Source organism: Osmerus mordax, chromosome 21, assembly GCF_038355195.1.
Source record: "Osmerus mordax isolate fOsmMor3 chromosome 21, fOsmMor3.pri, whole genome shotgun sequence".
Taxonomy (NCBI): domain Eukaryota; kingdom Metazoa; phylum Chordata; class Actinopteri; order Osmeriformes; family Osmeridae; genus Osmerus; species Osmerus mordax.
In genome coordinates this window covers 8,172,811-8,187,063 of record NC_090070.1, presented here as the reverse complement: position 1 = coordinate 8,187,063, position 14,253 = coordinate 8,172,811, and the positions used below count along the sequence as shown (strand labels likewise).

The window sequence follows — 14,253 nt, the reverse complement described above, 5'->3', positions numbered from 1 at the left end:
GTCACATTTGATTAAATAATGTATTTAATTGAGCAATACAACATTAATATCTGCACCATCCCAGATCACTCCTAAATTAAATGGACAGACACGCAATAACAATTAACCAAGTTTATTGACTAATGCTCAGAGCACTGCTTTATTCTTGTGTGAAGGACAGCATTTACGGCCAATCAGAAGAGGCACCGCCCCACTCAGACGTCTGGGCAGTAGGGGCAGCAGACCAATCCTCAGTGGCGGTCTGGGCGCTCCAATCCTCTGTTGGACAAAAAAAGTGTTAGGCTAGCCACACTTGAAGATTAAGCCTGATTTGCACCTGCACCATTTTATTGCTCCCGATCAGTCAAAGCCTCCCCAATCTCAAACTGTAAATATTAAACGTGCCTTTACAGAACATGGAGGGGCAGTCAGAACATTCACTTAGAATCACCAACGTGACTTACCAGAGAACCCTTCAGTGGCAGCTGGTGCCTTCGCAGGGGCACCTGGAGAGACGATAAACCCGTCAGAACACGGACATGTTGCACAAACGGAAAAACATGGCAACCCAAACGCATGTTTCCTTAACATGGCTATAACGTCATGGTCAGGGGGCCTTACCCTCGCCAGCAGCAGGGAACGGCTGGATGGGCACAGAAGGGACCGGGACACCCTCGGACCAGTCGGCCACCTCGGGCTGGGCGAAGTCGGCCTGGGGAGCGGTCCACTCGCCCTGGAACTCCTCCTTCCCCACGGCCTTCTCAGCCGCAGCTTGCTCCTCCTTCTCAATCTGAAACCCGGACGAAGAAGAGGTCAGATTCTGGACTAAACTCAGGGATCCCACAACCTTGTATTTGACGCTCCTAAACGCAAGCATTTTCTATTTTTTTTTTGATTCATGGCAAATTGTACCATCACTGATTGAGATTGTACAGTACAAGATAAAGACTGCCACCTCACCCACCAGTGATGGCGTGCTCACTTTTCCCTTCTACGACAACTTACCCAGCCACTGACCAGGCAAGGCAAGTGCTTTTTTGAAGGGGAATGGGATCAAAGCTCCCCCTATTGATCAAAGCCCTTGTAAGGGCAGGCGTGTATGGTGAGTGTACGAGCGATGCACAGCGTAGTACATTGACGTTACCTCCTCAGGGTCCCTGTAGAAGTACAGGTCAGGCATAACCTCCCAGGGATGCTCCCTGGAGATGGTGCCCCTCATCCTCAGCACCTCCCTGGACAGCATCCACCACATCAGACCCACAGAGTGGTGACCCTGTAACAGACAACCAAAGGTTATCAATTGCCAAATCAAATCAACGAGTTCCGAGCCTTTGGAAGAAATTACTTTTGGTCTTTAAAAGGATGTAGGTATGAATGTGTTGCCAGGACAACTGCATGGTATACCACAGGACCAGCTAGACAATGCCATGCAGTGTGAGAATACTGGCCAAACCATGTGGCCCTAAAGAGAATGTGCCATGTCATGATAAATGTAGCTTTTGTCAGTGCAAGTAAACAGATTTAGTGAGCTGAAATGTTTCCCTGTAATTGACTACTGCCTGGAACTGGGATGGTACTTAAATTGAAGGAATTTAGGCTAGTGGAAAAGACGCATTCAAAACTCAATAAGCCCTCACGTCTTAGGAATAGCCATTTCCCATTGGTAAAAAAGAACCATGCTTCCAACTGACAGAAGTAGGTTATTCATGTGGCTCAGGTCACTATCAAACCCCAGTCATGGGGCATGGGCCCTCATGGTGTTAGCGAAAACCCGGCCAGGTCACTATGGCACACTTCCGACACTTGAACACCAACTGACCTTGGTGCCAAGTTTTAATAGAGTGCTTTTTTTCACAACACACATTCCAAAAGTAATGAGAAACATGACCCACACATTTGCACAACAGCCGACCCCCATCCAAACAGTTGTCTGAATCTGTACCTTGTTGTTGCAAGGGATGGCAATGTCCACGTATCTCAGCGGGGAGTCCGTGTTGCACAGGGCGATGGTGGGGATGTTGACGTAGGAAGCCTCCGTCAGAGGCTGGTGGTCCGCACGGGGGTCCGTGACGATCAGGAGGCGGGGCTCCCGGAAAGCCGCCTGAATCTGATTGGTGAAGGTACCAGGGGTGAAGCGGCCATGGAAGGTGGTGGAGCCAGTGGCCGAGGCAAACTTCAGCACAGCCCTCTGAAGACCAGGGATAAGGAGCAGGAGGTTAGGGGCCATGGTTGAGCACACCAACCATGCGGTTCTATCCATGGTCACAGGATCTACAAGCAGTCGGTCCCCTAACAGTTAGCTGTGCATTAATAGTTGGGTAATGTGGCTCAGGTCACTATCAAACCCCAGTCATGGGGCATGGGCCCTCATGGTGTTAGCGAAAACCCGGCCAGGTCACTATGGCACACTTCCGACACCTGAACACCAACTGACCTTGGTGCCAAGTTTTAATAGAGTGCTGTAAACCTATACAAATACTTAACCCGTAATGATTGGTTACCATTTTCACCGCAAACAAATTTAAAAGCGTGTATGCCACATGGAACCGTTTAATCACATCGTAAATGTCATTTATTGCTGCCGGTGAGGGTGGGCGGGGGATCAAGTACATACATCATACCTGTCCAGTGTTCCTGGAAGAGATGACACAAACGTCAGCTGGGTTCTCGATGGCCACGATGGCGCGGGCAGCCAGCAGCAGCTTCTCCCATGTCTTCTTCAGGTTGATGATGTACACGCCTGAGACAGAAGACACCAAATACTCAATTTTCTACAGACCCTTCAATAACAGACCCACAGCCAGTAATAAATGGCATGTTTACAAACTAGATCAGTTTCAGATGGAGCAGCAGAGAGCAAATGTTTGAGACCTAGGTTGGAAGTTTTCCAAGGATCATTGACATCAACTGGACGCATTTTTAAGTTTAGATCAAGAACTCACCGTCACACTTCCTCTTGTACACGTAGTGCTCCATCTGGAAGTCCATATTGGTACCTCCCAGATGCGTTCCTGCTGCCAGGAACTTGAGCACATCCTCCTCCTTCATCTGCAGCACATCCAGACCTCCGGACATCGTGACCACTTTCCCTAAGTTACGAGTTTAGTGGGAGAGCTGGAGGAGATAGAAACGCGGATGAGCATTACGTCTTTATGATGGAACATTAGCAACAGACTTAGCCAGACGTTTTTAATGTGGCTCAGGTCACTATCAAACGCCAGTCATGGGGCATGTGCCCTCATGGTGTTAGCGAAAACCCGGCCAGGTCACTATAGCACACTTCCGACACCACAACACCGATTGGCTTCAGTGTCAGGTTTTAATAGCGTGCTGTTCAAACCGCAGCTACACATTTTTTATTAAACGAGATGCTTTACATTCAGAAGAGGAAAGTATTCATAAATGCTAGCTCAAAATTACATTAAGTCCAGAAGCTAAGCTAGAGGTTTCTGGTTTAGCTAGGTTGGTAGCTAAGCTAGCCATCATTCTGCGTGGTTGATTTTCGGCCTATTTGACTAACGTGAAATTAGACTTAGTTAAGGCAGCTATATCACTAATACTAGCAGTTGCGGTACAAATGTTAATTGGGGTAAGTATCATAGTGGAATTGACTATTTCCGCTATTGTTTAAATAACAAAATTACAAATATTTCTCTCACCACGAGACAACGCCGTATGGAGTTCTGTACCTTACGGTAAAAGAGGGCGGTCAAAGGAAATGACGTCCCTTTTATACTGTAATATCCTCCAATCGCTTCTCATTTCCTCTTTCGTAAATTACTTTGAGGTAAAAGCAGTTTAAAAAATAGTCACTAGATGGCAAACAAGTAGTTAGAGTTTAGGCATGATAAAATCGACGGCACGGGAACTGTCACAAATGTCCCTTTTGTTCCAATTTCAGACTTCTTCTCGCTAGACCACGATTAAAAGGCTACAGACTTGACATTTAAAACAGTTTGACCACTTGGGATGCAGTTTGTACTGGCTACTCTGTATTAAGGACATAATACCACATAGGATCCATAAACTGTTCATTCATGATGTCATCCATAGAGATGCAAATATGTTCCTACATTTGAATAGTAGTGATAAAAGGGATTTTAGAAATCCTGCACTGCCCTTAGAATTGTATCAATGCTTTCTACAAGGAGAGGATTAGTTCCAAGCTACCTAAGATATGAGACACATTCCGGAGAGAGCGACAGAGAATAGAGGGAAAGCAGGGAGTCTCAACCATACAATCTGAAACCCCATTAAAATGAGTCAAAGTCTACTGATAACACCTTACTTTGATATGTTATCTCAGTTTTCAGCCAGTTAGAGCCTCTCTTACTCTCTCTCTTGCTCTGTGCAACAGTTTCCTTGTCATGGATTGACAGAAGCCTATGCGATACATTTCTATGTCAAAATATACTGTCTGGCATTGACATTCATCTAGTTTGACTGCAGTAAGGTAAAACTGTCAGAAGTTAAAAGTATTATCTGAAGTCACAGAAAAAAGACACTACCAATTGTTTTACGGTTTTACTTTGACAGATATGACGTGGGATTAAACTGCATATATAATCCGTGCCCCTGAGTGATCAGACTGACAGGTTGTCTGACCCTATGACTGGCTTTGTCCATGTCAGCATGGGCCCCTCAGTGACCCAGTCAATGCCGGGGTCTGTTCCAGGCATGCTCTACATTCACAGTCAGCTCTGGGGCTGTCCAGAGAGATGCCCGTCTCACCACGGTGACGTGAGGACCACTGTGTTTCGAGCACAGGGGATTCAGCTGTCACTTTGTGTTTAGGCAACATTAAGGTGATGTGTGCAGGAAAGAGAAATGTAGTTTGAAACCTCAAAACACTTTTAACCCTTGTGTTATCTTCGGGTCATTCTGACCCATCAGTCATTGTGACCCACCTTCGTATTGCGACAAATTTACCTCATACAAAAACCAAGTGAAGCATTTTCTTTTAACTGTCGGGCTGTCTCAGACCCCCCACATTGGAATGGTTAAAAGAAAATTATTTTTATTTGTTTTTGTATTGGGTAAAATGGGGTAAACACAACGATGGTTCGTTATGAACCTTTGGGTCATGTGACCCGAAGGCAGCACGAGGGTTAAGACTTCCCTTGACAGACACTCCAGCTAACCGAAACCCTACATAGCCTATTGTCAAGATTAAAGATGAGAACAGCTGTACATTTTTCTTTAAAAAAAAGGAAAATTTATTCACATAAACAGGCACAGTGTTGGTCTGAGCAACCACAAGCACGGACAAAATATCTCCAATACCAATGACCAAATATAGTCACAATATCACATGTAGGACAATACTGATGGCTGCTAATAATTGTTATCAGCAAGGCAAACATGTACACGTCTCCAGTTACGGCACACAGCACAGTTTGGTAAGAAGTTTGTGTTACAATACTGCAAAAAAAGACACCAGGGCTGTTGGAAACTTCTAAAACAGACAAGCACTCCACCCCTCACACCCAGTGCATGTGCGTCTATTGCTAAAGTGCGTTTCCACTCCCATTCGAGAGTTCTATCCAGGACTTGCAGTCAAAAGGGTATTGTATCTAACCAGCATCCTTAACTAACACCAGCTTGTATGAGTGAGTGAAAATCAAAAAAAAATTAAAAACTCCACAAAGTTACTTGTGGAATTGTATTGGCAAACAGATTTGAAGTCATGAACCCTCTCCAACCCAAAACAACTCTTATCCATGAAGCGCTAGTTTCTGAGAAGCCATGTCCACATTTCCAGTTCCTAGATCTTTTCAAAGCAGACAAATGTGTATAAAACAATAGCTTATTTGAAGTCATCACATTTCTTCGACATCCGATGTGATCAAGTTAAAAAGATATGGGTTCAGTCTGTTGCAATTAAAGTATTGTCGATGCTGAAATGAGTATTTACATTAACTACAAAAGGCAGAACAATTACACAGCTGTCCAACATCGACATGGATTCTTCCACTCACATTAGTCGCCTGTTCAACATTCATGCTGAGATGCCTCTGCAGGTTTGCTGTGATGGCAACATGCTTTATTATTTATCTAAACCTATCCCAGAATGTCTTCGATTTGCATTTCTAGATTAGACTGCCTATCTTTTCTAGAAATGAAAGCACATTGGGCTTTACAACTGCACCTTTAGTGTGTAGAATTTACTACCGTAAGGTTGATATGAGGCCAGTTTAGCTTAGCATAGTTGTGTAATGATGGCTCTACTGTGGCCTTCAGTCACAACACACTGCACTGTGCGTCATATTGATTGTCCAAGCTTAAAGATAAGTTGTTTATCAGCAGGTCAATAAATAAATCCTTTAATTAGCTGACAAGTCACTACACTTGGTGTGCTCATCGTGTGTAGTCAGCTGACCGCTCGCTGAGGTAACTTAATGAGTCGCCTTGTTGTTTCGGCTGTTTCTCAACGCCACCTGGTTACGGTTAGGCTATCAACACACTGGCAATGCCAGTGACAGGGTCTTCAGTGATTTATGCCGTACTCAGACGTCTGAGTACCACAGAGGTCAGAGAGAGAGATAGGAGTGAGAGAGAGAGGGAGAGAGAGATAGGAGTGAGAGAGATTGGAGATAGGAGAGATAGGGAGAGAGATAGATAAGAGACAGATAAGAGAGACAGGAGTGAGAGATAGGAGTGAGAGATATGAGGGAGACATATGAGTGAGACATATGAGTGATACACAGGAGTGAGAGATAGGAGTGAGAGATAGGAGTGAGAGATAGGAGTGAGAGATATGAGGGAGACATATGAGTGAGACACATGAGTGAGACATATGAGTGATACACAGGAGTGAGATATATTAGTGAGACATAGGAGTGAGAGAGGGGGGGGGGGTCAGTTGACTTCACAGCAGAAGGGGAATGTCACTTAAGGTCTGTGTTGACACAAGTGCGAGGGTTCACATCAAACATCCACACTCACACAAGTACGGACGCACACTTAAAAACACACGCCGACCATGTCCATCGAGAGTCCGTTCACCTTTTCCTGCCATCTATCGGGAGCGTTTCAGAAGTCCCTTAGTCTCTCAGAGAGAGAGAGAGAAAAAAAAAGAAAGGTTTCACCTACACCTCCCTCCCCTCCCTACATCCTCATGCACAGGATATTAAGTGAACCACGGCCCCTCCATCAGTTCACGTTCTGGCTCTACTTGTTCCTCCTCTTCCTCCCCCTCCTCTTCCTCAGGACTTGAGGCCCATGCGCGCCATCAGCTGCTCGTAGACGGTCCACGCCATGGCGGCCATCAGCGTCCGCCTCAGAGAGCGAGGCACCGCCCCCCGGAAGAACCCTTTCAGGCCTTTCTCCTGCGGAAGAGAGGAAAGAGCGAGGAGAGAGAGAGATGGTGAGTAGCTAGCTAGCCTTTCAGAAGTGGCTTTACGAGTAGTGTCAATGAGTGAGCTGGCAGAATACTGGTTTATAGTAGTGAATCAATGGGATTAGAACACGGTGTGACCACCCTCCATGACATGGGTGTGGAAAATCCTTTTAGTGCTAGACTGATGACCCAACGGAGTCGCAAGAAGCGCTATTGGAAGTTCTTCCTGCCAGTGGCCATTAGATTAGATTATAATACCTCACAGAGGGCTGTAACAAACAGTCCTGGTGAGAACACCCTTGAGGTCGCAGTCACTTTGACCTTCACTCGACCTCGACCGGACAACTCTGACACTTATTGACTTATCTAACTGGGTTTATACTGTATTCGTGCTGTTCTGTGCTGAAGGACAGTCCTGCCTTCATTAAAGATTTTGAATTATGTATGCCGGCATACTCATCTGTGCCAGAATGTTGGTTAATATTTTGTAGTGCGTATAGTTCTTGTCTTTTAACAGATTTTGTTACTTGTGTGTAACTTATTTGGAGCCTCTGCTGTACTGCCACAATAAAGTTTCCCTTTTTTAAATTGATCTCTCTTCCCTTCCATCCATCCAGTGTTTCACCGGCCCACCCACAAGGTCTTACCGTGTAGATGTAGCGAATGGCGTCTCTGGTGGTCCAGTGGGCGTGGCTGACCTGGATGTGCGTCTTGACCACGTCGGCGGGCTGGGTGACCAGGGAGGCCAGGACCCCGGCCACCACCCCGCAGCCAAAGTTCACCAGGGGGGCGTAGGGCGCGGAGCTCACCTCTGACACGGGAGGCAGGAGAAGGTTTGACATGGATGAATGTATGAATGCATGAATGAACTGGCCGAGCTCACCTCCAGAGGTATAACACGGGAATAAACCTGCTAAAGGCTAATACTGTGTAAGTGTTGCTAGTGGTCTATAATGTTGACCACAACGATATACAGACAACTACAAATACCTTGTGGTCCTTTGCACTGAGTCACTGTGAATGTGCCTTGATTATCTTAGCCCTGTTTGCACATTGCTTTTGCTTTTGCATAAAAGCGTCTGCGAAATGAATAAATGTATAGAGGAGCTCATATAAATCACTCATGCACGCACACACACACTTTACCCTGGGGCAGGGACTTCCTTTAACACACATCCGACCCACAGAGGCTGACAAAGGCTAATACTGTATCAGTGTTAACGTTTCTCCACAACGGTGCATAGACAACTACAAATACCTTGTGGTCCTTTGCACTAGGTCACTGTAAATGTGCCTTGATTATCTTAGCCCTGTTAGCACATTGCTTTGCATATAAGCGTCTGCAAAATGAATAAATGTACAGAAGAGCTCATACAGGCACACTCACGCACACACACGCTCTCTCTCACTCTCTCTCACACACACACACACACACACACACACACACACACACACACACACACACACACACACACACACACACACACACACACACACATCTTACCCTGGGGCAGGGACTTCTTGGCCTGGCTGTAGAACATGACGTAGATGCCGGAGAAGGGAGCGTCCCTGAGCAGGGTGGCCGTGAGGCCGGAGAACAGAGCCCTGGGGCCCTCCGTCTCACACACACTCCTCAGGGCTCCCGCCACGCTCACGTAGTTGTACCGGCCGCTCTGGAACACACACACACACACATAGAAACGCTACTGCTTCCACCCTTCAGCCCAGTCCTGTCTGTCCTGTCCTGTCTGTCCTGTCCTGTCTGGGTCAGCTACTGACCAGGCTGGTCTGTACCTCCTCCACCTCCCTTCTGTGTGAGGCGAGGTTGTTGCGAGGCAGTGAGAGAGCGCTCCTTCCTCCCTGCCGCTCTTTGTACGTCTATCCACGCATGGACACGTAGGAAATGGGATTTGTCCGTTGTTCTCCCTTTTTACACTTCCTCCATCTTACTGTCATGGTTGTGGGAGGGGGATAGCCTTCTCTCTCTCCCTCTCTCCCTCTCTCCCTCTCTCCCTCTCTCCCTCTCTCCCTCTCTCCCTCCCTCCCTCCCTCCCTCTCTTTTATTCTGACCATCCCCGCCAGCCTGTCTGGTTCTCAAGGGGCCCCTCCCCTCTTCAAACCTCACAGTGGAAGTGCCCACATCCCTCCACCCCTCCATCCCTCCTCATCCCTCCCCCCTCCTTGTGGCGAGCCTCACCTCGAAGCGGGTCTTGATGACGGTGACGGGCAGCATGCAGACGCCGGCCACGGCGCGCGCCCCGGCCCCCAGCAGCACGGCCTGGCCGGCGTTGGGCGCCCGCTCCAGGAAGAAGTGCTGCTTCAGGGAGTAGAAGGTGCTGAAGTAGATGCCCACCCCGGGGATGCAGCGCACAAACGACTGGAGGGGGAGAGGGGCAAGAGTGGAGGGGGAGAGAGGAGGGGTAAGAGGGGAGGGGGGAGAGAGGAGGGGTAAGAGGGGAGGGGGGAGAGAGGAGGGGTAAGAGGGGAGGGGGGAGAGAGGAGGGGGGAGAGAGGAGGGGTAAGAGGGGAGGGGGGAGAGAGGAGGGGTAAGAGGGGAGGGGGGAGAGAGGAGGGGTAAGAGGGGAGGGGGGAGAGAGGAGGGGTAAGAGGGGGATGGGTAAGAGGGGAGGGGGGAGAGATGCGAGTCAGTCAAAGTCTTGTCAGTTACTTTGGAAGAGGACGGCAGAGGCAAGCTGAGAATCGTGTTTGGTTCTTACCAAGACATAACTTATATTAATAGCTACACATCATGGCATCCTTTTTTGTTGCAATATATTATAATCTCGAAATAAGTAAATACCCAAAGTGGGAATGAATTGCCATTGCGGATGACTGAAGATAAACACACAAACACACACACACTCACCGGTGACACTCCCTTCCACAGACCGAGGAAGTTCTCTGTCCGGATGACGTTGATAAACACAGTCATCATCCCAACCTTTGGTGCTCTGAGGGGCAGACGTGTGTCAGGTCAGAAACACACACACACACACACACAGTACAAACCAGAACTGGAGGCTATGAGTGGATGAGGGAGAAGGGGCGTCCCTAAGTTGAAACACTTGAAAATCAGACTTAGGAGAAGAACCTGTCCAATAACCCACTCAGAGAAGCAACCAGACCTGTTTCTGTTAGGATTGCACCTGTGGAGTGCTATCTAGGGATGGGAAATGTTGTTTTGCTCTGGCTGTCGACTCAACCACAGAGTAATTGCTCTGTCTCCCAGCATGTCTAATTACATGGTGGTGCGTCTAATTGCCCTATGTAGGTCAAAAGAGGATATTCAGAGTGGTCCTAAAGTGTGTGTGTGTGTGTGTGTGTGTGTGTGGGGGGGGGGGGGGGGGGGGGATGGGGTGGTCACACGTACCCCGGGTGCATGGTGTTCTGCAGTGTCTGCAGGCGGGTCTTCACCAGGTCCAGAGGCTGGAACAGCAGGGTGGAGCAGGTGCCACTGAGGGAGCCACACATGAAGGCTTTGAGAGCCGGGTGAGCCTGGGAGCAAGGAGACGTAGGGGAGAGAGAGAGAGAGAGAGGGGAATGGAGAGACAAAGAGAGAGAGAGAGGGAGATGGCAATGGAGAGACAAAGAGAGAGAGAGAGAGGGAGATGGCAATGGAGAGACAAAGAGAGAGAGAGAGAGAGAGAGAGAGAGGGAGATGGGAATGGAGAGAGAGAGAGAGAGATGGGAATGGAGAGAGAGAGAGAGAGAGAGAGAGAGAGAGAGAGAGAGAGAGAGAGAGAGAGAGAGAGAGAGAGAGAGAGAGAGAGAGAGAGAGAGAGAGAGAGAGTGGGGAAGAAAATGTAGGATTAGAACCACTTAACATGGTTCGCATGTGAAACATTTCACGAGGCGTGGAAAACGTGTTTGTTTACCACAACACGTGGTAGGGGAACAGAGGATAAACAAAAACAACATTCAGATAAACAACAACACCAGTTTATACAAAAGCCTCCACACAGCATGGCGCTGAGGGAGGGGGGGGGACACACAACATGGATGCATGCTGCCCAGTGTGCAGCATGCATCCGGAGATGCGACGGGGGGGATGAGGCGGGCGGGCGCCCACACGGCGGGGATGATGCAGATGTGCAGAGACAGTCGACACACACGCCCACAGAGGAGCTGTCACGGCAAATCACACGGAGACCCTGTGTTATCATTATTCACACGCCTGACGGGACTTCCACGGGGCAGAGGGGGGGGGGGACACAGACCGGGGACAAACAGACAGGTGCTAATAATAAACATGGGGGGACGACACACGGGGACACTGGAGAGACACATAGAGACACACTTTTCAGGCAAAAAGAGAGATACTGTTAAGACTTGGACACAGACCAATACAAAAACACAGTGATATCGCAAACTGCGTTGATGGAAAAAGATAGATAAAGACCCTAACCTTAGTCTAAGTCTAGGAGTGACGCTGGACAACCCAAATGTACTTTCACTTGCCAATGACACAGGTGTGCACGCGTGCACACAAAACACACACAGTAAATGGCTAACTGCCCCTACCTTTCCCAGGATGCTGGGGGGTCTGGCTTGAGAATCCTTTTTCTCCTGCATCTCTGCCTCTTTCACCCCTCTCTCCCTCTCTCTCTGCTGCTGCTGCTGCTGCTACAAACAGCACATTACAGAATAAGCCTCCATCCTTCGATCTTTCTAGTCTCTCTTTTTCTGAAAACCACACTGACTGGCTTCCTTTTTCCTTTCTCCTCCCTCCAACCCCCCCCCCCCCCCCCCCACCACCACCCCCTGCCAGACTACAGCAGTTTAATCCAGAGGCTTCTATAGGATTCTATCCCGCTCTTCTCAGCGGCACCTTCCGCGTGCACATTCCACACACACACACACACACACAACCCCCGTAACGCACTACTGCTCTCCCCTCTCTCTCTCTCCTCTCGCTCCTGCACTGAAACGCTTTCTGCCAAATCGCGTCTTGGTGAAATGCCATGAGTCATGCAGTGGCTGTGCGTGCGTGTTTGGTGCGTGTGTGTGCGTTTGGCGGGTTTGTGTGTTTCCTGTGCGTGTGAGAGAGAGAAGGGGGAGGACATGAATGTGGGTCACTACAGTATGGCGATAGGAGCATGTTTATGGATGTCCTATTGTTGCACCCTGCACTCACACATTTACATTTAGTCATTTATCAGACGCTCTTATCCAGAGCGACTTACACTAACTACAGGGACATTACCCCCGAGGCAAGTAGGGTGAAGTGCCTTGCCCAAGGACACAACGTAATTATGCACGGCCAGGAATCGAACCAGCAACCTTCTGATTACTAGCCCGATTCCCTAACCGCTCAGCCACCTGACTCACACGATATCCTCTGTACAACATACACCTTATACGGACAGGTATGTGGTCATTACGTCACGCCCAGCGTCCCAGAACACGCGGCTTTCGCGGGGGCGACGAGGTCGTCTGGGCCCTCGTCTCAAAACACACGCTTCTCCCTCGCTCCCTGTCTTCATTGTGCCTACCAGACCCGGCCCACCTTTCAAAAGGATGCCATGGCAACCAATAATGACGACCAGTGGAGGGGAATAATATAGGGTTGGCCTAACCGGTTTCAGAGGATTGAAGGCAGCCCGACATCTGCATGTGCTTCAGTTAATTGCTCTGTCCTTGTTGTGTCATACATGTTTGGCTTGATAATGAAGCTAATGGCAGTTGGTCGGTTAGGTTAGATAGCCTAGACATTTAAAGTAGTACAGAGGGTTCATTTAAAAGCTTATCTGGACAGAAAAGAACAAAGGCCACAAGAACAAAGTCCAAAAGTACAGAGATTAACTATTTTTAGTATAATTTTATCATATTTGAGAGCAGAGCAGTTTGTAAGGAGTCAACAGGAGGATGTGGAATGGCCACTGTAGACTCCAAAAAAACATAGGGAAGATTAGAAAAATTATGCCTTTACCATTGCCAACTCCATCTTTGACAGTGACGTGGTGGATGAATCCTGCAGGTGCGTTGTCGACCGCTGCGCCTGCTTTTCCCCTGCCGTCTTGATATCGTGCAGTACAGCAGCCAACCGACTAGTTTTAAGTCAGGAAAAATTGCATAACATTTACAAAAAGGTGCCCAACAATGGTCCAATATTTTGAAACATAAAGCCCTTGGAGTTCTACCATGCCCATGTAAATCTGGACACGCCACAGATTTTCATTAACAAACGTAGCAATTCAGTGGCTGGCAGACTTGTTACAATGGCACCCAAGGTTGCAACAGCGTGTATCCTTCTTAGATGGCAGCACCATCTATCTACATTTGTTCTGATCCTGTCATGCCTTGTGACTGGGGTGTGCACACAACGCGACAACAATTTAGATGCAGGCACTGTGCCGGGTGAACGTTACCTGGCTAGGTGCTGCTAAGGACCAATGATGATGATCTCTTGATTAGGCTCCAGGAAAGTCATACTGACAGTGTTAAGTCTGCACTAGTGGAGGTGCGAGGTAAGATGTCAGTTAAAAAAAATGTTAGGTAAAAACACGACACACGAGAAAACAGTTATCCAGTCTAGCTAGCCAAAACCGGCTGTCACAACTAAGCAAGCTACTAACTAGCTAGCCTAACGTTACTAGCTTCTTGCGTGTAGCACTGTTGGCTAGACAGCGTACGCTAACCTGCTTGTTTACAGTAGCTTGTCCTCAAAAGTTCTGTTCACGACCCTAGTGACAAAATGTTACGTTTACAATTAAGAGTATTTATGCATCTGCTCGCTGTCAATACCCTGTCCCTTTCAAGCTAGCCTAAAGTTAGAGGCTAATGTCAAACCTCCACTGCGTAGGTACGTGAGCAAAGTTCGGGGATATCTACGTTGCTCACAAGCTCCTCCCTACCATTTCCACACCAGTCTCGGGCAACGCTACAACCGGTTGTGAACCGGTTTTATCTTGCTTCGCTCTGCAAAACGTTGAGAG

General features: G+C 48.1%; 2 protein-coding genes and 3 non-coding genes across 6 annotated transcripts; all 5 read right to left on the bottom strand.

Moving 5' to 3' along the window:
• Nucleotides 1-96: 96 nt before the first annotated feature.
• On the bottom strand, nucleotides 97-3,686 carry LOC136965330 (small ribosomal subunit protein uS2). Its single transcript, XM_067259442.1, has 8 exons — nucleotides 3,639-3,686; nucleotides 2,922-3,093; nucleotides 2,601-2,719; nucleotides 1,922-2,167; nucleotides 1,124-1,252; nucleotides 601-769; nucleotides 444-485; nucleotides 97-258 (listed from the first exon to the last, which is right to left on the bottom strand). The coding sequence occupies exons 2-8, from the start codon at nucleotides 3,052-3,054 to the stop codon at nucleotides 164-166; spliced, it is 933 nt and encodes a 310-aa protein (XP_067115543.1). The 5' UTR covers nucleotides 3,055-3,093; nucleotides 3,639-3,686; the 3' UTR covers nucleotides 97-163.
• On the bottom strand, nucleotides 1,684-1,827 carry LOC136965726 (small nucleolar RNA SNORA62/SNORA6 family). The gene has a single exon (XR_010879333.1). It is a non-coding gene; the product is annotated as a small nucleolar RNA SNORA62/SNORA6 family (small nucleolar RNA).
• LOC136965728 (small nucleolar RNA SNORA62/SNORA6 family) lies at nucleotides 2,299-2,442 on the bottom strand. Its single transcript, XR_010879335.1, has one exon. It is a non-coding gene; the product is annotated as a small nucleolar RNA SNORA62/SNORA6 family (small nucleolar RNA).
• On the bottom strand, nucleotides 3,170-3,313 carry LOC136965727 (small nucleolar RNA SNORA62/SNORA6 family). Its single transcript, XR_010879334.1, has one exon. It is a non-coding gene; the product is annotated as a small nucleolar RNA SNORA62/SNORA6 family (small nucleolar RNA).
• Nucleotides 3,687-5,177: 1,491 nt separating the features above from the next.
• Nucleotides 5,178-14,086, bottom strand: slc25a38b (solute carrier family 25 member 38b). 2 transcript variants are annotated; one of them, XM_067259307.1, is made up of 9 exons: nucleotides 13,687-14,086; nucleotides 13,248-13,365; nucleotides 11,840-11,941; nucleotides 10,689-10,813; nucleotides 10,185-10,269; nucleotides 9,516-9,695; nucleotides 8,823-8,991; nucleotides 7,966-8,129; nucleotides 5,178-7,307 (listed from the first exon to the last, which is right to left on the bottom strand). In XM_067259307.1, exons 2-9 carry the CDS (start codon nucleotides 13,260-13,262, stop codon nucleotides 7,185-7,187), a joined length of 963 nt encoding a protein of 320 aa, XP_067115408.1. In that variant the 5' UTR covers nucleotides 13,263-13,365; nucleotides 13,687-14,086; the 3' UTR covers nucleotides 5,178-7,184. The 2 variants fall into 2 exon arrangements, with proteins under 2 accessions (XP_067115408.1, XP_067115409.1); XM_067259308.1 differs by lacking the exon at nucleotides 11,840-11,941.
• Between the last annotated feature and the right edge of the window lie 167 nt (nucleotides 14,087-14,253).